This window comes from Ochotona princeps, chromosome 1 (genome assembly GCF_030435755.1).
Source record: "Ochotona princeps isolate mOchPri1 chromosome 1, mOchPri1.hap1, whole genome shotgun sequence".
Taxonomy (NCBI): domain Eukaryota; kingdom Metazoa; phylum Chordata; class Mammalia; order Lagomorpha; family Ochotonidae; genus Ochotona; species Ochotona princeps.
This window is the reverse complement of record NC_080832.1, coordinates 56,326,952-56,350,197: the sequence shown is the minus strand read 5'-3', so window position 1 is coordinate 56,350,197 and position 23,246 is coordinate 56,326,952. Positions and strand designations below refer to the sequence as shown.

The 23,246-nt window shown below is 45.5% G+C and overlaps 1 protein-coding gene across 2 annotated transcripts in view; it reads right to left on the bottom strand.

Annotated features, from left to right (window-relative positions):
- PREP (prolyl endopeptidase) overlaps positions 1–23,246 on the bottom strand; it is a 122,272-nt gene that overhangs the window by 36,312 nt on the left and 62,714 nt on the right. For both annotated transcript variants that reach the window (XM_058660305.1, XM_058660314.1), the window contains exons 8-10: positions 14,456–14,647; positions 10,676–10,873; positions 3,919–4,022 (exon numbers count right to left, since the gene is read on the bottom strand). In XM_058660305.1, coding sequence (XP_058516288.1) covers positions 3,919–4,022; positions 10,676–10,873; positions 14,456–14,647 — 494 coding nt within the window. The remainder of the gene's footprint in view (positions 1–3,918; positions 4,023–10,675; positions 10,874–14,455; positions 14,648–23,246) is intronic.

Genomic DNA, 23,246 nt, shown 5'->3' with positions numbered 1-23,246 from the left:
GTGCACTGGTCCATCTGCAAGGGCCAAGGACCAAAGGCCACGCCACTGCCCCGGTTACTCAGTGGGTGATTCTTCTTGAATTTAATCTGAAATTAAAAAATTATACTGCAACAAGAAAACAGAGGGTATCTTTTGGGAAGGGTCTAGCACAGGATGCTTTGAGAGTCATGTCTGTCCTTCGTGGCTCCCAGCCAGGCTGATCTGTGACCAGCACTGAGCGAGGCCTGCCCTTTCCCCTTGATCATGGGACATCTGTGCAGCCACTCAGTCTCTACTGCCCAGCCGGCTAGAACCTTCCTAAGGACAGGGCCTGTGTCTGCAGTTTCTTTGCATTCAAATCACACCTGGCGTTGCGGGTCATAGTCTGAATATTTATTTATGGGTTAAAAAGTTGAATTTCCATTCCTGTTACTTACTTACTCTAAAAATTAAGCATGCAAGATTACTGACTGGGTAAGTTCACTCATAACCAGAATTTTTAATTGTGATTTCTAATGCCCAGTATTTCCATTGCTTTCTAAAGGATGGGTATATGGGTGTTGTGGTATAAAGGGCTCTGCTGTCACAAGGAACTCACATTCACCATCAGAGTACTGGGGACTCAGTCTCATCCCCACTTCTGATTCGGCTGCCTGCTAATGAGCATGTGAGGAGGCACCAGAGGATGGTTCAAGTATTTGGGTTCTTGCCACCTGTGCGGGTGACTTGGCTGAGTTCCTGGCTCCAGCCTGGCTCAACCGCAGCTGCTGTGGATATGTGGCAAATGGGGGTATATGGATGGGAGATCTCTGTTGCTCTACTTTTCAAAGATAAATGAACGAAGGCCAGGGCATAGAGGTTCCAATCAGTTACTTGTGGCTAGTCATTCGTGACAAAAAGCAGGACAGGATAAGCATTAATCAATTGCAGATATTTCCTACCTAAAACAAAAATTCTTCTGTGTATAGTAGACCAGAAGGGAAACCGATGGTTTTTCTAGTTGGTGGTTTTCAAAATTGCATTTTTGACATGGAATCATTCTGCCCACAGCCATCATCAGGAAAGGATAAAGGCAACAGAGCAAGTGTTTGTCACGCAGGAACCAAATTCATTCCCAGCCCGGGCAAGATGCTCCGGGTGTGCACGGAAGGGGCTGGCGATTAGGCAGCCTCGGCGGCTCTTCCCGCCTTGCTGCTGCGTCTCCTTGGCTCGGTCAGCTTTGCCTACCCTGCAGGCAGCACCCCGCACGGCTGTAATCCTCACTCATTAGTGCTGAGCAATCATGGGCAAGGAATAACCTCCACGTACTTGGTTTTGTACATTAAGACACAAGTACAAAGAACCTTGGAGCTATTTCAAACTTGCACACAGAATAAATGTAAAAATAAAACCACTGGTCTAAAGCAACAGAAAACACCAATGGACAAGCTTTTCCCCTGAAGTGCTCTGGTTGCTATTTCACAGCATCCAGACGCCTTCTGTCCGACCCCCCTGCAGTCCGCCTTTGACAACGGAAGGTCACAGCTGGGAACACTGCCGGGAGCCTAACCACCACCTGTCACACTCTACAGTACACCTGACTCTCCACTAACACACGGGACAATCGTGTCCTGATAGCACATTTCCAAGGCGCCTCTACGTGCTGACACAAACTGTACTTCAGCAGTGGCACATCACGCTTATGCACTTGCTGGTTATCAGCTCTGCCATCATCACTGCCCATGCTCACGGGGATGGCTCGATGTTTCTAAGAGAAGGATGCCAGCAGCAAGTGCACTGAGATCTGCCAGCCAGTGTTTCTGCTTCTGTCACTCTTCAAAAATTTATATGGCTCTCTCTCCCCCTGCTGCCACAGGACAAATAGTAAGAAAAGGAACTTGTGCATCTTTGAACAGCTCCTGGTCAAGGAAGTTTTCACTGGACAGTACAATGCCAGGCATGGACATTTGGTATTTTCCCGTGACACAGGAGGCTGGGGGCACCCAGGCCCAATCCCCGGGGAGCTGTGAGGCTGCTGTGCACACAGCTGTCAGATGCTACCCCACCGAAACACCTGCTCATCTGCAAAGTTTTCTCTTTCCATTTATAAATAACAACAATATGTAGGAAATGGTAACTGGTTGGTCATTGATAAACAATATCTCAGAGCTAGAAAAAGACCAATCTGCAGATGTAAGAACGAACCCTAGGAGGTATCTCCCTGATGGCTGTCTTAGTGCCCCGTGCTCTGACCTCTAGGGCAACTGGACAGGAGGGGAAAGGAGGCGAGGCTGTCCTCTTTACACAGAGTTGGAGGACTGGGGAATAAGGCAGAATGGAGCATCTCGGGAGCACCTCTGTCCAGGGCTAGGGCAGCTGTGAGACTGTGCTCTTGAGAGCAGGACACGGTGCACCTGCTGGGTGCTGCCGCCTGCCTTGGCAGTGCTGATGGGACAGTAGGGACCAGAGGAAGCCTTGAGAAAGCCAAACACAACCCCTGGAGGAAGGGGGAGCTGCAGAGAGCAATGACCTAAAAATGCATAGGCAGTAAAAGCTCTAGGGAGGCCCTGCTTGATGGAGGAGCTGTGTGAACATGACAGGCGCCGCACACAGCATCCTCCAAGCGACGGCGCACCTTGAGATGCGGCCAAGCGCAGGGAAGCCAGGCACATATGCAAAACTCTTTTTTCCCCACCGCTGATTATATTTTATGTGCCAGATGTTTCAGACACATGATCTGATTATTCTGAAGGAAGTCTGAAAAGCAGATAATGTCTCTTAATTGTACAGTTGAAATACCTGTGGCAGAGAAGGCTGTGTAACATGCCAGATTTCAGGCCCACCTGACAAAGGCCCTGGCATCTCTCTAGACTCTTTGGATTTTAAATTGCGTTTTCACAGCTGAAGAATCAGCAAACTTGTTCTTAAAGGGCCGCACACAAAGCAGTGCAGCCTGCATGGGCCAGGACAGCCACAGAGGACAGCTCAAGCAACAGGTGTTGGCTGTGCTCCAGGAAAGCAGGAGGCCCATCTGCTGCCCGCAGATGAGAACAAGGGTTGGGAAACAGCCCAGCATCTGTCTCCTCTGTGATCCACATCTAGCCAATCACCCAGGCGATATCTCGACAGCTGAGGGGTAGTCATGTAGCTACTCCAATGCCTCGCTCTCACAGACACATACCCAGAGGCAGCCAGTGCTCTCAGTTCCACCCTTTCTTCACAAACAATGCTCTGATTCCTGACATGTGGGCCCTCTGCCCCAGCCCTCCTGGTGGGGAGGGCCTTGCCTACCACCTGGAGCCCTTGGGTGACTTCACATTGCAGACAGTCACCGCCATCATCCAGCAAAGCAGCGGCATCACTGTTCACTACTGACAGCACCATTGCTTAACCAGCGTTTTCTCCTTCCATCACCCAGTAACTCAGCCCCTGGAAAACTCTGCTACACTTGGAAACAGAAAACACAGGGAAGGAGATCACTGATCTGAAAAGACGAGGCCCAGAGACTGAGCTGCAATGCCTTGACAGTTAACTCAGTTCTCTGAAGTCATTCAAGTATCTCACAGAGGGTCTCTGGGTGTCCTGGGCAGAGCTACCTAGGGAATGCAGACGGAAACCACATACTCCGAGCACTTGACATGGGACTGACCTCTGTTGTTGCTGACTTGAGCGAGAACACAACCAGGTCAGGAGACTGACACAGACATGCAGTAAAGCTCTGACACCTGCTGCGGTTAGAGGAGCAGCCATGGATCAAAATCAGCGAACTACAGGAGGGCAGCGAATGTTCAAACTCACTGCTGAGTCTTCCACACCTGGCTCAATGCCCACAGCCAGGGGGAGCTTCGGGATGTTACCCTGGATTGCCCATGGCAGGTGGGACCAGCTGGGGTATGACCAGCCCGGCAGGAGAGTCCCCATTCCCTGACGCTCACGCTCATGACATTGCGTTCTCCCTACCTGGATGGTCTGGTACTCAGAGGCATCGATTCCTTTGACGGGCACCTCTCGGAAGACTCTGGGCTCCAGCTCGTCTTTGGTGAGATCACAGTGATAGATGATACCTGCAAAGGGGAGCACAGCCCAGGTCAGTCAACAGGTCTCACGAGAGGTGAGGGCACTGGGGTCAGGTCCCAGGAGCACCCAGTCGAGAGAAGCATCAGTCAAGGACCTGGTAAATCACCACTGAGGGGAAGGGTCCCTACACAAAGACTCTGGTGTGCTGAGCGCTCTGAATGGCCACCTCCACTCTTTGACCCCTGTCAGCTTCCCTTTTAAGCCTTGTCAGCACTTCACAAAGAGCCTACACAAATGAGAAAAGGAAAAAAAAATCTAGGGGCTGGCATGGCGACACAGCAACCTAAGCTGTCACCTGTGATGCTGGTGTCCCTTCGGGATCCTGCCTGTTGCGCTTTCAGTCCACTAATGTACCAAGGACAGAGCCCCAGAAGCGGCCTGAGGGCTTGGAACCCTGCTGCCCATCAGTGCCTGGCTTTTGTCTGGTCCTGCTCCACTACAGTGACTGCTGGGAGCTAACCAGCGGATGGGATATCTCTGTCTCTTCATCTTTCTCTGTAATCCTGTCTTTTCTAAGCATATTTTAATTTCTTTATAGATGCATTTATTAAGGCCAGTGTGGTAGCTCACCAGACTAACCATTACCTATAGGGCTGACATCCCATGAGTGCCAATTCTAATCCCAGCTGCTAGACTTCTGATCCAGCTTCCTTTTTCTGAGCTGCGAATGTGAGAGACTTGGAAGAAGTTCCTGGCTCCTGGCTTTGGTTCAGCCAGCTCTGGCCATTGCAGCCATGTGGAGAGGAAACAGCAGATAGAAGCTCTCTCTGTCTCTCCTTCTCTCTATAACTCTGCCTTTCAAATAAAAATAGATCTAGGCCACCAAGTCAGCCCCATAATTGGGGAATTTTAACAGGTGTCCACCACAAAGACGGTTTCGTACAAGGTAAAGGACACAGTGAACTTTGGAGCCAGCACTGCAGCACGGCGGGCAGGTAGAGCTGCCTGTGGCCTTGGTGTTCCATCTGGGCCCTGATTCTAGTCCCAGCTGTTCCACTGCTGATCCAGTTCCCCATTCATGCACCTGGTAAAACAGCGGGGGCCGGCCCAAGTGCCTCCACTCATGTGGGAGACTAGGAAGAGGCTTCTGGCTCGCACTTTCAAATCAGCTCAGCTCTGACAACTGCGGGCATCTGGGGAGGGAACCAGTGGGAGGAAGATTTCTCTCCTTTTCCCATTATAAACACAAACAAAATGACCAGAAGCAGGAACTTCATTTGACCCAAGAGGTGACTAATGGCCGCCCATGGTCAAGAGTCCAGCAGGACTCTCCTGACAGGTGCTCCGGAGCTCCTGCCACTGGACAGACACCATCCATAGACACACACACACGTGGAGAGCGGCAGGGACCACAGGTGACAGACAGGCTTATCAGAGCTGCTTTTCCAGTTCTGGTTATCACAGTAAGCACGCACAACACAAAAGAACTGACAGACACCAACGAGTCCCACATATTTAACCAGTGATTAAAATTCCATTTCCTGAATTTCTTATGACTACCCACTAACGTTTGAGAACTAAATCAAAGAAACAATGAGGAAAGACAAGCCATTAATGTTTGAAAACAATGGCACTACTGTGGTTTATGAAACACAATTAGTCACCCAGAGAGTGGCTGGTGTGAAATGGCACCTCCCCACGCAACACTTAGACATATGCTGTCAAATATAGGAAAAAGCCATTTTGTGATCCCAGTACTTGTTGGAAAACCAGAAATCAGTCGGTCCCCACGCCAGCACTTCTTGACTGACTGATGGAATAATGAAACAGCGGCCCTGCCCCTCTTCTCACTTCTGCAAATCCTACACTACATGGTTGGGAAACAAAGAGTGACATGCAGAAACTTACCACGTTAACAGCTCAGCTTTTGGAAAAAAAAATCACATATGTATTTTCACTTTATTTGAAAAGTAGAGAGACAAAGAGAGAAAGATGGGAAAGAGTCTCCACACACTGGCTCATCCCAAATGCCCTTGCCAGCCAGGGCTGGGTCAGGCTGAAGCCAGGAAGCCAGAGCTCCATCGGCATCTCCCACATGGATGGCAGGGAGCTAAGCACATGCGTGAGCAATCCTCTGCTGTCTCCCAGTGGATTAGTCAGAAGCCAGACTGGAAATGCAGTTGCTGGGACTTGATCTGGCACTCTGATAGGGGTTGCAGCACCCCAAACAGAAGCTTGAATGCTGTATCCTGTACCCACCCATGACTGCTAATCATTAATGTTATCCCAATATTCATGCTTATGGACAAACTGTTCTAAGATGACTATGCTAGGGTTTGTGATTAGCACTAACAGTAAGAAGATGTACAACATGACTGAAGTATTCACTTTCTTAGTTACATTTGGATATTTGTTAGAATATATCTGAATAAATATTACACTTCCAAACTGTATCTGTGAGCATACATTCTAAGTTACTCAGACACACTGAATACTGGATTTGCTTGTATGTATGTCATCTTGAAGGAAAAAGACTATTTTTAGAAATATTCCAATTGTCAAAATCTTCTGGATCAATTTCTGTTGACACCTATAAAAAGTGTCTGAATCCTTGTTTAAAAAAAAAATGTTAAAACACACCAAAATTGCAATCAAGCAAAAACAAGACCAAGAATAGATCAAGCATGTGGCACCCAGGCATGCGACTCCCCCTGGTGTCCCTGCAACATGCAGCACAGGGAATAACTCAGGCCTTGGAGCCACGATTCCCAGGGTGACACCTAGGGTGGCTGGTTACTGGCTTGGCGAGTTTAGATATTCCACTTAGGTCCTAGAATAGAAATTCCCTAAGTGAAAGACACCTGCTTTTCTAGAAAGGTTGAGACGTCAAATCCAAGAGCAGAATGAAATAAACATAAAGCACGTCATGGTTCAGAGGAAGGTATCGGCTGCCTGATCTCTCCCCTGCCCTGAGGCCCAGCAGCAATACCGGGAAACAGGCTGTGAAATCTGCAAATAAAGCGTTTCGCATATGAGGACACTTCAAAAACTTTTATGGAAAAAAAGAATTAAATGTTCATTTTGAGGCAAAAAAAAAAAAATCAAATCCATGCATAGTTTTTCTGATAGCACTCATTTTCCATGACCCTTTTAAAAGCTCCTCATAGTGCATGAAACCTTTCTATTTAGAGATCCCTTTGGATTAGCCCAGGCTAGCCCAACACATATTCACATTACTGTCTGAATCCCTGTCACCCAATAAGGTTTTGCATCCTATCTGACTGGCTCACGCGGGGCTAAGAATAATGAGAATGGGGTGTGGAGAATCACAAACCCCAGGACACTGGCTAGGTGATCTTGAGGAAATGTATTTCAGAGTTGAAGGGTCAAAGACAGAATCAGGCTGTGGAAATCTCCCAGGACCAGCAGAGGCGTCCCTTGCTCATGAGGGTACTCTCTCAGCGCTGTTCCCACCCCGGGAAGGAGGCAGGGAGATCAGTTGCTCCTGGCCAGTCTGTTATTCCTGGCAGAGGAGCAGGATGAATGCAAGTTAGGAGGGAGGACCAACCCCAGACGAAGCTGCCAGAAGAGAATCAGAGAATTCACAAAGTTTGATGTGGAAAGAGAAGGCGCGAGAACCTTGCAATTCACGCAGATACTGTTTTATCTGGTGACAAGCTGAGTTTTGATGCCATAAAAGACCATGTACCTTAAAAGGTTTGCCCTTTCCAATCTGACTGCAGCTCTGCCCCACCCAGGGTCATGTAAGTCAGACTGGAGCTACGTTTAGAAAGCCCCTAGGGCTCCTCAGAGCGTATAGAAATAATCAGTTCAACCACTAAGAGGCTTGAGCCACAGGGATTAAACGCATTACACTTCAAATTGCCCCCAACTGCCTATCTGTTCCCATGCGTGGTTAAAAGTGCAAAAGATATAACAGGTGAGGGCTCAAGATGCAACTTCCCCCTTCACGTCCATGGGAACAGTAAGCTGTCATGCACCTGCCAGATGTGCCATGTACACAGAGCTGGAGCAACATGGGATCCTAGGAACTGAAGCACAACTGAGAGCCTTGGCTATTGATTGCAGCAACCAAGAACTAACTTCAGAGACCAGTTCAAGACAGTGTGAGCAAGTGTGAATGGGTTTACATCTCTTGACAGTTTCTGCTTTCATAAGCTCTAGCACTGTTATCTGATAGTCAGTTCTGCATTTGCTGCAGAAGGCCCGGACCTGGATGGCTGGCTTTAGGTATCAAATTGGGATAAGGAGAGGAAAAAGATGGAAGAAAAATGAGAAAGAGGGGACAGAGGAAACACATGGGGTGTTACAGTGAAAGACGACAGCTCACTCAGAAGTGGCCTGGTGGTACAGAACCAGGGAAACACTCTCCACTTTCCAACCTCCCAAGTCACAGGCACAGCTAACATTTCATTGCTTGGCATTGAATCCATGATTTTATAGGGGGGGCACGAGTCCTTTCTTTCCCAGGTAGTGATGAGCTTGTCCCTGAAATAAATGGCCACATGGAGGTCACTGAGGGAGGTTCATGGGCCTCTGGGGAGTCGGGCTCTTCTTAAGAGAGCTGAGTTAGTCACACATTGTCCTCCTCATTGTCCTTCATCCATTTACACCGTTGATGATGAGAAATTTTCTAAAAGACAATTTCAGGAGCAAGTTTGAGGAAATCAATGGCAGGCATTGCAGCCCAGGGTTGAGCAAGGCCACCCAGAGAGTGGATTTCCCTTGGTGTGTCCACTGGCTGTAGCCCCCAAGAAAAAGGAGTTCTCAAACTGTGGGTTCAGGGCTCCTGGCCCTGAGCCAGGAGTCGACACCATCATGCATCTGTTTCCTAGTCCCACCTGATTCCCTAAGAGTGCTTGGCCACGTCAGGCCCACTAGGTTTCCCTGGGAGACAGACTGGCCTACTCAAAGAACATCCATCCATCTCTTGGTTTTAATAGTCCTGACAGCAACTTGTCACCACAGTAAGATTCCTTATGGATTGCCTGCTCTGTGAACGGGCTGGAAGTGAAAGTGGATGAGACATCACTGTCATCGGGCTGCATCCCAGGAAGGTGACAGAGTCGTGTCAGCACCTGCCTCACTCTCTGCTAGCACTCCTTTCTTTGCTGGTAAAAATGATTGAAATAATGTGAAAATATTTGATGGGAAATTAAATCCAGGGGGACAAAAGGTGCTCTGGGGAAGCTCAGCAAATGAGCAAGGAAAGGGCAGGAATTTTCCCAACCATAGCACTTGGAGGATGGGATTTGCCCCTCAACTGAGCCATCTCTGGGGACAAATTGCAATACATGCCTGGTTGTGACTTACAGGGCAGCGAGATGGAGAAACATTAAAACCAAACAAAGCAGACTGAACTCTGACCAATGTTAACAGTAAGTTAGAAACAAGGTGGAGGAATCCACCATGGGGAGAGGGCACAGGGAGGGGATGGGGGAATCCCAGAGCCTATGAAACTGTGTCACATAATGCAACGTATAAATAATTTTAAAAAAACCAGTATGTTAGGAAGACTTCTGCTCACTATGAAATGTAAAAATCAAAACTGCTTCTTTTTTACTAGATCCAAGTAATATAATTATTTTTCACAATGTAAAAACTACAGCTTCAGGACCATGTTTTAATTTACATTAGCAACAGCAGAATATATTCTATTAATTCTAGAAATGTTTTATTATCAAAGGCAGCAATGATTTTATTTGGATTTCTGTTATCTGTAGCGCATCCTTGTATATATGGTCAAAGTCTGAATCGAAGGTTTTCGGAGGACTGGCACTGTGCTGCAGCGAGCTGGACCACAGCCTACAAGGCCCAGCCTTCCACACGAGCACCAGGTTGAGTCCCAGTTGCATCCCTGGCAGCACCACGAAGGCTGCTAATTCATCTTCCTGCTAATGCACCTTGGAAAGCAGCGGAAGATGGCGTAAGTGCCTGGTTCCTGCACTCACATGAGCCCTGAATGGAGCTCTTGGTTTCTGGCTTCCATCTGGCCCCGCCCTGCCCATGGGAGTTATTTGGGGGAATAAACCACCAGCTGGACAAATCTTTAACTCTGCCTTTCAAATAAATAAATAACCAAAGAAATGAATCTTTTAAAAAAGCTTGTATTTGTTAGTACTAATTTTTCTTACTTTGTATTCATTTCAGAAGCAGAGGGACAGGGAGAAAGAAAAGGCTAGACAGAGTTCCCAGTGCTGGCTTACTCCCCACATTCTTGCAACAGCCAGGATTGGGCTGGGGTCAAATCCAGGAGCCAGAAATTCCACCCACAACTCTCATGTGGGCAGCAGGAACCCAACTACCATCTCACAGGGTGAGCATTAGCAGGAAGCTGGGGTGAGCAGCCACAGGCAAGACAAGCACTGCGACAAGGGATGGCATCTCCACAGTGTCTTAGCCACAAGGCTACATGCCCATCAGCACTGTTTTTTGAATCAGTGTATAACAACAGCTGTTCCTGCCGCTGGACCACAGACTCATGCTATAAGAGTAACAAGAGTGCTGGGGCAGGTGTTTCCATTTCCCTCTGTCCCAAGCTTCTGGTTTCCTCTCAACAATTTCAGCTGCAAGATGCTCTATGAGATTTTCAACACATACTATTGCGGTTGTGCTTCGCCAAGAAACCTACACTCCACCTGCTTTTTCAAGTGCACGGCAGCAGCCAGGAGCCTCTCACCTGGAGCTAAGAAGGAGGTGAACTGGTAGAAGATCTCGGTGTCCTTCTTCTGGCCGCTGTAGCCCACGACGCTGCCAACCTCCAGCGGGAAGGGCTTGAGGAGAGCACCAGTGGTCAGGTCGTGGAGCTGCAGGATGTTCTTCACATCGTGGAGGTAGCATAAGACCAAGTAGTTGGACCTGACGCACGCCACCCATTCTGTAAAGAGGAAGACAGTTCAGAACATAGGTCAAAAACGTTCTACTCATCTGCCTGTACAAAGGGCCAGAGCCGTCTACTGTGCTGGACAGCAATGCGACTTGTAAAGTCAGTTCATAACTGCATTTGGCTGCTCATCCAGTGCTCAGCATATTCCTTTAATGAGGGGTTATTGCTGTTAGGTCCCGTGGAAACAAACGATGTCCTCTCTTGGGCCAGGAGCTTTTGATGAGCCAGAGAGGAGGAGTTGGTTACAAAGAACTCTGCCTAGCTATTTATTTTGTGAGGTCCTGTGGAAACAAACGATGTCCTCTCTTGGGCCAGGAGCTTTTGATGAGCCAGAGAGGAGGAGTTGGTTACAAAGAACTCTGCCTAGCTATTTATTTTGTGTCTAGGATCAAGATGCAGGGCACAGAAGGGTGGGGAAAAGGGCAAAAGCAAGATCCTGACTTATGTCTGACAGGGCTGATTGTTTTGCAAGAGATCACTGTGTGCCTGGCATTGGCTGGAGAGATGGGCAGGAACATGAGATCACTTCTGCCTCGGGGAGACAACCATGGGATGGTGCAAACACAACACAGTGGCTGGTGCAATGGAGGAGCTAAAAGAGGTGCCAGCCCTTCAGCAAGACGTCTTGGGCACAGAGGTGCAGAGGCTGGGAGGTTCTTAGGAAAGACAGCTTCCTTGGGAACTAGGTGGTGGGAAGACAGGTCAGTCTAAGAATGAAGATCAACATTAGGACCAAGGGGAGAGGAAAGGAAAAGGGATAGATGAATTAATGAGTGAGTGAATAGTAGAAAGATGAGGAGAGGAAAACTGGTGAAGAGACCAGATTTATTTTTAATAAAGAATATATTTATGTATTTGAGAGACAGAGTAGATAGAGAGCGCTCCCCTCCTCTGGCTCACCATCTAAATGCCTGCATTAGTCCCCAGTGGAGCCAGCTCAATCCTGGTCTCCCCGAGGATGGCAGGAACCCAAGTCCCTGAGCCATCCCTGCTGCCTCCCAGGGTGCGCATGAGCAGGAAGCTGGAGTCCAGAGAGCCAGGTGCCAAATGCCAGCACTCTGATGTGCGTTCAGGCATCTTCATCAATGTCTGAGCTGCTAAGCTCAGTGCCCACCCTGGACAGAGCCGTGTTTGAAAAGAGGGGAAAGAGCTGCTCAGTTCAAGGCTGGGCAGAGGTGCTGCTGGTGATACTCCGAGGGGGCATTTGCTGAGCGCGGGAGAGGGGGGTTGGCAGATGGGACTGCAGTGCCAGTGTCGGAACAGATGGCTGACATAAATAAAGACGTAAATAAAATAAGGGCGAGGTGAACGCAACACAGAGACTCCTCTATGGACCACAGGACCCAGTCTCCTCCAGCCCCCACTGTCAACAATCCCCACAGAGGGCAAAGAACTACATCCTGCAGTCACTTGCTCCTCCTATAACACACCTGTTTCAAAATATCTCAACAGAGGCACATATTTCACACGGTCTGACACTTTAAAGAGAGAGAAGTACAGAGTGGGGAGAGAGGGAGAGAGTGGTTGGGGGGATGGAAGTAAATTACAGCTGCCAAAGGATAATCAATCTGTGTTAACGATGAGTACTTCGGAATTATGAAACAGATAGTGAGAAAGGCACAAGGTGATATGCGGACTGTCATGAATAAAAGCTCTGATTTAATAGCTGTAATTTCTGATTCATCTCTGGTTTGTTATTCTCAACAGGGCAGTCTATGCTCATGATATACAGCAAATTCAACTGGGCTTCTGTCTGGATTGATGAGTGCCAGGGAATACTGAAGGTTTCCCCTTTCCAAAAAAAAAAAAAAAAAAAAAACCCTAGTCTTAAAATAAGGAAGGTTATAACCATATATCAATTCCCCCAAATCTCTGAGCAATTATTCACATTTCATTAGATCTACAAGTAGGAGAGTGAGTCACTTCAAGGGATGGTTAAAACCTCGAAGCTCTGCACAGCAGGTAAAGTCCAAGTTCTTGGGCAACACAACATCCTGATGGCTCCTAGGACCAATCTGACTTGCACCTGAAAAAGACGCAGGGCACCCAGCAGAAAGAGCATAGCCACCAAGTTTCTTCAGACACGTATGTGTAAGGTCAGCAATGCATGGGGAACATGTAGGCTGCTGCCTCTGGCCCCTGGGGCCTCATGCTGGCTGTGACCCCCTCGTGGCGGGCCTCTCCTGTCACAGTTTGGCGGAAGCCACGAGGCTGACAAGTAACCACGAAGTAGACTCATCACATGATGTGAAAGAGGAAATGGCCAAACACTTGTCCCATAATTCATGTGATCCATGAATTCCTCATTCAAATACACATGAGGCCCAGAAAGTGAACAGACGGACCTTCAGAGGTTACTACCTGGAAAGACCTCCAGCCTTGACAGTGAACATTTCCTCCCCTTGCCTTGCCCCAGTCTGAAATAGACAAAGTATTAACCCAAACCTGAGAAGTAAAGGGAAATCTAGAGGGCAGGAAACGGGCAACTACTTCAGAGGAGCAGCACAGGAGGGCTGCCGCCATGGGGCTTGCTGGAGGTGGGCTTTACCAGAACGAGCAGACACAGGTTTGTCATGGATGTCATACAGTGGCCTGGAGGAATGCCAGGACCCCAGGAAGAGGGTAGAGGGGTAAAGTCAGACACCAGCAGGCTGAGAAGAATCTTAAGACACTACCCTGAGAAGTGACTCCTCCAGAACCATGGGAAAAGCAGAAGCAAGGGCCCAGTAGGGAGGGGGCCCGTCCATGTGCTCCCCAGCAACACCATGATAGGGGGGCACACTGTCGCAAGCCAGGGGGAGGCCCTTGCTGGCCCAGGACATGAACCTGAGTCTGCCTGACTCCAACACAGTTGCTTCCATCCAATGAGAACCACATCTCAGGACTGCCTGATCTGAGATAGCAACCTGCTGCAGATCTGAAAGGGATATTTCTCTATTATATCCCATGTGCCTCTGTGCTTTCGAACGGCCGTAGGTTTTATTGAAACCATCAGTAGAAGTTGTGAACTCTTCTTCCATGCAAAAAAACCACCTGCTGTCAGAAAGAAATGCTTTAATCAAAATCATCTTTCATTCAATTAATTATGTCCAAAGCAATGTAATGTTTTGGGAAAAAATCAGACAATGAAAGGGAATTTAAAGGCACAATGACTGACCCAGAAGTGAGATTGTGAAGAGGCTCATGTAAGCCAGTGCACCAGGCAGCAAAGGCAAGGGTTGAACAGTTTATTCTGTCTTGCAGTAAGAGAGCAGTAATTCCACTATAACAGGTTTAATGCAAATAGTCAAAGATTATTCAAAAGCTTAAAGCTAAGGGGTATAAATGCAAAGATATTATTAGATGGTGACTATATAAACACAATTAGTGCTTCTAAAAAGCAGTACCTGTGAAAATCTTAATTCACACCTTCATGATTTTTACAAAGGCGCTATACTTCCAGACAATACTAGTGTACAAAGATGCCACGCCCCATGATCAGAAACTGAAGTCACTAGAGGATGAGAGAGGTACCAATTGTCAACATTCTCCTCAAAAACAAGAGCACAAATCCCAAGCCACCTCTAACCTTACCTAAGACATCTTTCTCATGCTCAGGAACAAGCACCTTCCATTTTGCTTCATCGGGATCCATGAAGTCAATGTTGATCAAGCGATAGTTGGGAGAATGGCGGTTGGTCTTGAACGTGAACACCGTCCCCTCGTTGGTGACGTAGTCATACTCTCCTTCAAAGTTGTCAATCAGTTTTACCCACTTCAAGATTCCTGGAAAGAGACCCAGCATTCCTGTCATTTTTCAAGTGTTTAATAAAATGACGCTGGTTTGTATGCAGGGTTGGGAGGGTAGGCTTTTCTATACATAGAGCTTGGAACCGAAAGAGCAAGGACTCGGTGTAGGTGAACTCCACGGCTTAAGCAGTCTCTGGCTGGGAGGGCAGCAGGGGAGAGCAAAGGGCCCCGGGTCACCAGGTCTCCTCTATCTGAACAAGTCTCAAATCTGAGCACTTCCGAGCCCGGCGGCGTGGCCTAGCGGCTAAAGTCCTCGCCTTGAAAGCCCCGGCATCCCATATGGGCGCCGGTTCTAATCCCGGCAGCTCCACTTCCCATCCAGCTCCCTGCTTGTGGCCTGGGAAAGCAGTCGAGGATGGCCCAAACCTTTGGGACCCTGCACCCATGTGGGAGACCCGGAAGAGGTTCCAGATTCCCGGCATCGGATCAGCGAGCACCAGCCGGTAGCGGCTCACTTGGGGAGTGAAACATCCGATGGAAGATTTTCCTCTCTGTCTCTCCTCCTCTCTCTATATCCGGCTTTCCAATAACAATAAAATCTTTAAAAAAAAAAATCTGAGCACTTCCATCCACCTCCCCTGTCATCAGCACCCAGTGCACATCCACTTAGCACTTCTCCCGAGCTACAATCATGTGTTTCCGTGTCACTTTATTACTTATCTTTTTCCTTGCCATGTCCCACTGTGCACTGAAGAGTGGCAAGTACTGCAAATATGCAAACTGAGAGCTGTGTTTAATGAAAGAAGGGATGGTTTCCAGTTCTTTAAAGTTTTGAAAACCGGTCTGGAGATGGCCACCACATCTTAAATGCAGCCCCTGGCCTCACTGTTTAGAGGAATCCCTAAGGGACATTGAGTGTTTAAAAATAAAACAAACACAAAAACACACCAAAAAACTCAATAACACCGATATTCACAGAACATCTCAAATGTCTTAAAAACAGAGAGGCTCTAATTCCTAAACTACCAAAAGGCTATGCCAAGTCGTAGCCATTCTCCAATAATCTCTTGCATTCAATTTCACAGTGAAGTTGTCACACTAATTTCAATAGTACATTTCCATTTCTTGAATCTTTCAAAGCAATTTTATATTCATTATCTCATGTCTATAGCATAGTTTTATATAATGTGTGTTGGATTAAACTTACCAAAGAAAATATAATTCCACGACAGAAAGTTTTGAGGTCAAATATACTTGGGATTAAAATCCTGTTGTGACCTTAAATGATCTATTACCTATTAAATCCCAACTCCTGAACTATAAACTAGCAGTAATAACCTATCAGTACCTACCCTTCAATAAGCACTCAAAAAATTATTTTTCTAGAAAATGTTATTAAAGTTGACTAAGAAGAAAAAATTTTAAAAATCAACAGCCTGAGCCTGGCGTGGTAGCCTAAAGTCCTCAAATTGCATCCACTGGGATTAGGTGAAAGTTTGTGTCCCAGCTGCTCTACTTCCCTTCCAGCTCCCTCCTTGTGGCCTGGGAAAGCAGTCAAGGACAGCCCAAAGCCTTGGGACCCTGCACCCAGGCGGGAGACCCAGAGGAAGCTCCTGGTTCCTGGCTTTGGATTGGCTTTGCTCCAGCCATTGTGGCCATTTGGGGAGTAAACCAGCACATGGCAGATCAATCTTTCTGTCTGTCCTTCTCTGTGTAAATCTGTCTTTCCAATAAAAATAAATAATCTTTAAAAAAATCAACAGCCTTCCATTATGTTAGCAAGTAACCTGTGGGAAAATGTGGGGTTGAATAGGCATAACCTCACTTACCAAAGAAAATGAACCACTGAACAATGTATTTACTATAAATTGTGAAGTCTATATAAAGAAACCTCTGAATTAAAACAAAAATCATAAAAAACTCCAGAATATCTGGAAACATCTTCCCTATAGGGAAAAGTCACGATTTCAAAAGTGCAAATAATCTCAGAGAAAAATCATAAATATAACACAATTCCAAATAAAATGTGAGTGATATTTTTGGAAAATCTGACATCATCTTTAAATCCATCTAGAAGAATAGCGGAGAATCAAGATGGCGGAATAGGGTAAGGACACGTTTAAACGGACGGAAAAATATTTAATCAGTATGAAGCAGAGAGGACATATTTCAGGAAATAGGAAAGTACACAACAACAGCAGAGGGGTACCTGGAGACTGACAGACACAGGAAAGCAGTGGGCACAATGGTGTGGTGTTGCAATGATTCATACTCCAGCACGCTGATCTGAACTCCACCAGCAGCCAGAACTCCACCAGCAACCAGGTGGGAAGGGACTTTCACTGGGAGCTCGGGAGGTGAACCCAGAAAAAGAACTGTCCATCCTGCTGGTCCATTTGATTTGAGCAGGAGCAGAGCAGCGGATCTCAGACGGGCAGTGCAAGAACAGAGTGGATTTCATAGCCCAGTCAGCCCCCTAGAGCTGAATTGGGCGCCATTTTGCGTAGGGGGCAAAGGGCAAGGGAAAGGACTGAACATGCACTGAGCTGGGAGTGTACTCATTTCTGACTCAGTGAACTGCAACAACGTGGTATTCTACAGGTTCTACCCAAGACAGGTCTGGGTAGCTCTCAGACCTGACAGCCAGCAGATCAAGATTTCTAGTAGTGGTGGTACGTCAGGCACCATTTTGTACACTGTGGCAATAGCGTTAGAACTGCAGGAGACAACAGTGAACTGTGCATGTGCTGAGCTCGCGAGAACTCGCTGACGTCAGTGGATTGCGCCGTCCTGCAGGAAAATAATACTGACTGTGGCATTGTACTGGTCAAAATAGCTCTGTCTGGCACCCAGACCTAATGTCCAACAGGTTCTGACAAGATCAGTGCCACCAACAACCCAATTATAGAGGACACCTGGAGTCTCTAATCCTGGGACCTGCGCCATCCGGAAGTGGGAGAAAGGTTGCAGTGACAACAGTGTAGCCTCAGCACAGTATCACAGGAGGTGGAGAGTGGTGAGCCAAGAGCTGGTGCTGTGGAGACCACGGTGGAAATCTGATATAAGAACCCAGACCTGGAACTCGCTGGAGGTTGTGGCACAAGTGGCTGCAAGCAAAGAGTTGTGTACCAACTGCAATAAGTAAAATCGCATTGTAGACCTGTGGGTGACACAGCTTAGAAACCTGCCCCAAGGAGAAGACTCTGCTAACCAGAAGTACAATGACCAAGAGCAAAAGAAGAGACAAAGGCATAATGAATATTACTGAAAACTCCCCTGCCAAGGAGCAAAACCCTATGCCAACCTCAGAGTTCACTGAGGAAGACATCGAGAAAATGGGCCACACAGAATCCATAAAACTCATTTTAAAGATTCTGATCAAAAATGAGAAGCTCATGCAAGAGTTCAAAGAATTTAAGGAAGCTATAAAGCAAATCAAGGCTGATATATCAGAAATTAAGAACACAGTAGAGCAAATTCAAAGTACAGTGGAGAGTCTCCAAAATAGAATGAAGCAAGCAGAAGAAAGAATCTCAGAATTGGAAGCTATTTCCTGTCACCAGGGGGAAGCAAACAAAAAGCTGGAAGCAGAGCTGGATCAGGCCAAAAAAAGTATTCAAGAATTGAAAGACACTATTAAGAGGCCAAATATAAGAGTTCTGGAAGTCCCAGAAGGTGCAGAAAGAGAAGCTGAGTTTGCAAATGTATTTAATGAAATAATAAAGGAAAATTTCCCTAATCTGGAGAAAGAATTGGGAAACAAGTTCCAGGAGGGGCACAGAACTCCCAACAGGCTTGATCAAAAGCGATCTTCACCAAAACACATGATCATCAAGCTCTCTTCAATTGAACATAAGGAAAAGATACTTAAATGTGCACGTGAAAAAAAATCAACTGACATATAAAGGAATGCCAATTAAGCTCACAGGAGATCTCTCACAGGAAACTCTACAGTCAAGAAGAGAATGGAATGACATAGTCCAGATTCTAAAAGAAAAAAATTGTCAGCCTAGGATAACATATCCAGCAAAGCTTTCTTTTGTCTTTGAAAGTGAAATAAAATTCTTCCACAGTAAAGAAAAGGTATAAGAATTTGCCTTTTTCAAACCTGCCCTACAAATGATACTTCAAGATGTTCTCTTGACAGAGAAGAGGAATAGCACCCACCAAAACCAAAGGCAAATGGGAAGAACATCCCAGTAAAATGACAACAGAAGACTAAACCAATAAACAAACCATTCCTAAAATGAGAAGACCAAAGTAACACCCATGTATATTAAACTCTGAATGTAAATGGCTTAAGCTCAATAAAAACGTCATAGATTAGTAGACTGGATTAAAAAACAAAACCCATCTGCTTATTGTCTGGAGGAGACACATTTCAACAAAGATCAGCGGAAAATATATCACATGGGTTTTGTTGTTTTCTGTTGGTTTCATCTCTTCAAAACACTTTCTTCTGATTAAATCATTCAGTGACTCGTAGATCATGCAGTGGCTTCATTTTCTTCAAGATGGTTCTTGATTTTCATTTCTTCAGCTACACATTAGTCATTTAATAGCATGTTATTTAACTTTTTGGTATTGTTAATTTCTTTTTTCTCCCTGATGTTGATTTTGTTTTGTGGCTCTTCATTTAAGGGGATGTATAGTAGCTGTGTAATGGAGACTGTTGTATCTAGTAACATGCCATTTAACTTCAGGGCATTATAAATTTCTATTTTTCTTTCTATTGTTGATTTTATATAATGACTTTTCATTTAAGGGGATATACAGTAGTTGTGTAATGGAGACTGTCATATCTAGTAACATGTCATTTAACTTCATGGCAGTGTAAATTTCTATTTTTCTCTCTATTGTTGATTTTGTATCATGACTTTTCATTTAAGGGGATGTACAGTAGCTGTGAAATGGAGACTAACATCCAGATGTGAGGATGCAGTGTGGTATGCATTTCTGTTTCCAGACAAAGATGGACTTACAATGAAACTGCTTACTATATCTTGACAACAGGATTCTGGACTCTCTGTCATTGTCAATGCCCACAATGATGGACATATGACTGTGTATGAAGAACTATATGTTAGTAATGATATAGAGGAACTAGGAGAGAGGGAGGGAATTGGGGAGGAGATAAGGGAATATGGAGCTGTATCATAAAATGATGGCAATAATAATAAAATGTATATAAAAAAACCCATCTAGAAGAATAAATACACGAGCATTCAATACACGAAATGTGAAGGAGGAGGAATTTCTCACACCAAACATGCTCGGAATCAGCCCCGCCCCCTCTCAGGGGCAACCGCACTCTCACTTTTATGCTAATCTCCCTCTTGCTTTTCTTTGCACTTTTTCTGCCTTCACATACATCTACATTACAACAGGGTTTCTCCTGCTTTCAACTTCCTAAAATGAAATCGTATACTTGTATTCTTTTGGGTTTGATTTCTTTCATGTGACATACACTTGTGAATTTACCCAACCTTTGGCTACTGTTATCTACTTTTGGCTAAATCCTATTATGTTCAAAGAATATACTCTATGATTTCATTCCTCGTGAATTCACTGAGAACAGCTCAACAGCCTAAATATATATATTTAAAAAGTAACTGTTCTTGTATGCAACTGAAGAATGTGCGTTCTGTTGTCATCATGTATAATTTGTTAAATATTGCTATATATCACTTGTCAATTATTATTCAAATTTTTGTTATTTGTTGATTCTTTGTTATAGTGACAAAACAGGTTTGTTAAAAATGCTTCCCTTCAAGCCCAGCGGGGTAGCCTAGTGGCTAAATCCTAGCCTTGGCATGTGCCAGGATCCCATACAGGTGCTGGTTCATGTCCCAGATGCTCCATTTCCCTTCCAACTCCCCATACACGGCCTGGGAAAGCAGTAGAGGACAGCCCATGTGGGAAACCCAGAGGAAGCTATTGACCCCTGGCTGCAGATGAGCTCAGCTCTGACCATTGCGGCCACTTGGGGAGTGAACGAGCAGATGGAAGATCTTGCTGTTTCTCCTTCTCTCTGTATATCTGCCTTTTCAATAAAAATAAATCTTAGTGGGGAGAACCCAAGTATCTATGTAACTGTGTCACATAATACAATGTAATTAATGAAGTTAAATAATAAATAATTTTTAAAAAATCTTAGAAAATAAACTGTTAAAAAAAAGTTCCCCCACAATTGTGGATGTGTACTGTTACTTGTATTTTTCTTAATTTTGCTCCATATATTTTGAAATCATGCTTTTAGCCATATATAGAATTAAGAAGTACTGTATTAAACCTTTTTATGAAGTTTTATCTCTATAAATGCTTCTTGCTTTACATTCTTCTTGAAGACTAACATAACTATATCATTTTCATGTCATTATCTTTGATAAGTTATTAATCGTTTTCTCAGTAGATTTGTAATGACTCCAAAAAGATGGTCCCCCCTACTTGTAGCCCCCAAGCTTTTCTAGGTATTTTCTGCAAAATGGTTCATCCTAGTCACAGTCTGCCGTTTCTGGGAGAGTCTGCTGTTTTCTATGTCCTGTGTTCCACTCTTGGTGGCTTGTACAGTAGATACTGCTTTACGTTTACATTCTACTGCACTAATTTTTTTCTTGAGCTAATCTCTTTATGAACTCAACCTTTAAAGCTGGTTTTTAAAGTTATTTCTGGGAGTTCTACAGAGTCCTTCACAACTGAACTGCTCATTCTTTGCAATTGTTTATTTTCTGCTTAGGCTTCCTGGTTTCCTGATTACGTATTTAAAGCAGCATCACTTTGGATCTATTTCTCTGATTTGTAGTTTTTTTGAAAGATTTATTTTTATTGAAAAGGAAGATCAGATTTATAGAGAAAAGGACCACTCCCCAAACAGTCACAATGGCTGGAGTTGAGCTGATCTGAAGCCAGGAGCTTTATCCGGGTCTCCCATAGATGAAGGGACCCAAGGTTTGAGCTGGCCTCTGCTACTTTCCCATGCTGAGAGCAGGGAGCTGGATGGGAAACGGAGCAGCTAGCACATGAACTGCCACCCATAACCCTGTGCTTGTAAGGTAAGGATTTAGCCATTGAACCATTCTGTTGGATCTTGTCATTTAAAAAAAGAATTATTTATTTTTGTGCAAAAGACACGAGCAGAAAATTTCTCACGATTTGCTCCCCCAATGCCCTCAATCTAGACTGAAGTTGGGAGGGACTCAATCCAAGTCTTACGCGTGAGGGCCAAGGATTCAGTGCCTGGAGCTATTACTGCTGCTTGTTTAGGTTCTGCCTCAGCAGGAAGCCACAGTGTGAAGCTGGAGCCAGGCATCAAAGCCAAGTGCTCCTATGGGATACATGGTTATCTCAAACACTAAACTAAGGGCCAGCCAGCACTTAATGATTTTTGATCGTAAACTGTTCATTTGCCTTGAAACACTGTCTGCCAGGATGCTTGGAGGCCTGGGTTGAAGTGGCACTCTTCCAGAGATTTGTATTTCCTGCTGCTTGTCTCTTGGGATGCAACTAAAGTGGGTCCCTTTAAATACTTGGTGTGAGGGATTGTGAACCTCAAAGGCACAGCCAAGCGGACATACATCAAGGTGAAGGTCAGCCTTTCTGGTGTTTTAGGAGGAGATTTCACACCCTGTCTTCCTCTAGGTCCTCTCCAGTGTCGGGGTAAAGACAGGCAGATTTCCTCTCTGCACTGTGCATCCCCACCCAACTGCACCATTGCTGGGTGTATCCACCCATCACCCCCACACTGACCCTCAACCATGGAGAACTGACTGCAGGCTTCAACTCCCACCGCCCTTGCCTTGGCCAAACATTCACGGACAGACCAGCTTAGACTCAAGATTCCTGCTTTCGTTTTGTCTTGGGTCTCTATGGCTTCTCTACTTTTGCACTAACTTTGCTACGTACTTGGAAAGATGTTTTATATACATTTCATAGCATTTACTTTGCTTCAATTGGGAGGTTTTCAATGTACATAATCAGCTAAACTCCTTTACAATTACTTTTCATAAAAGGTTAATAGGCTGTTACTGAGATACAATTTAATTTTATTTTTCAGTGGCAAGCTGTTTCTTCAAAAGACTACTCAGCAGGTGAACCATTCAAGGGTAACTGTATTGTGACTAGCATGAAACAATGCTATGAAAAAATAAATGTCCCCAATACACACATACACACACACACACACACACACACACACACACACACACTCACTCATTACCTAGAAATACAAAATTTCTAAGGTAACCAGAAAGGTCCCATTTGTTTATAAGAAGCATGATAAAACAGAACTTTCTTGACTATGACATTTGTAGACATAAAATCTTGGTTCAGTGAAATGTCAGATTCTTTAACTGTTCCCCTGACAATAAAGCATTTCCTGATGTGAAACCTTTACATTACAAAGTAACCAGCTTAGGGCCTCTGCCTGAAAAGGTCTTGTAGCCAGTGGTATTTTCCTGACATTCCCGGCCTCCCAAGTCACTAAAGTATGTAGCAAAGGAAAAACACAATAGAAACTTCTTCCCCACTGCTATCTAATCAGGGGAGTCTTCAGAATCCTAAATAATGAAATCCCACTGAACATTGGAACAGTAGGCTTATGGCCATGATTTGCCACCAAATTCGGAAGCATTTAACC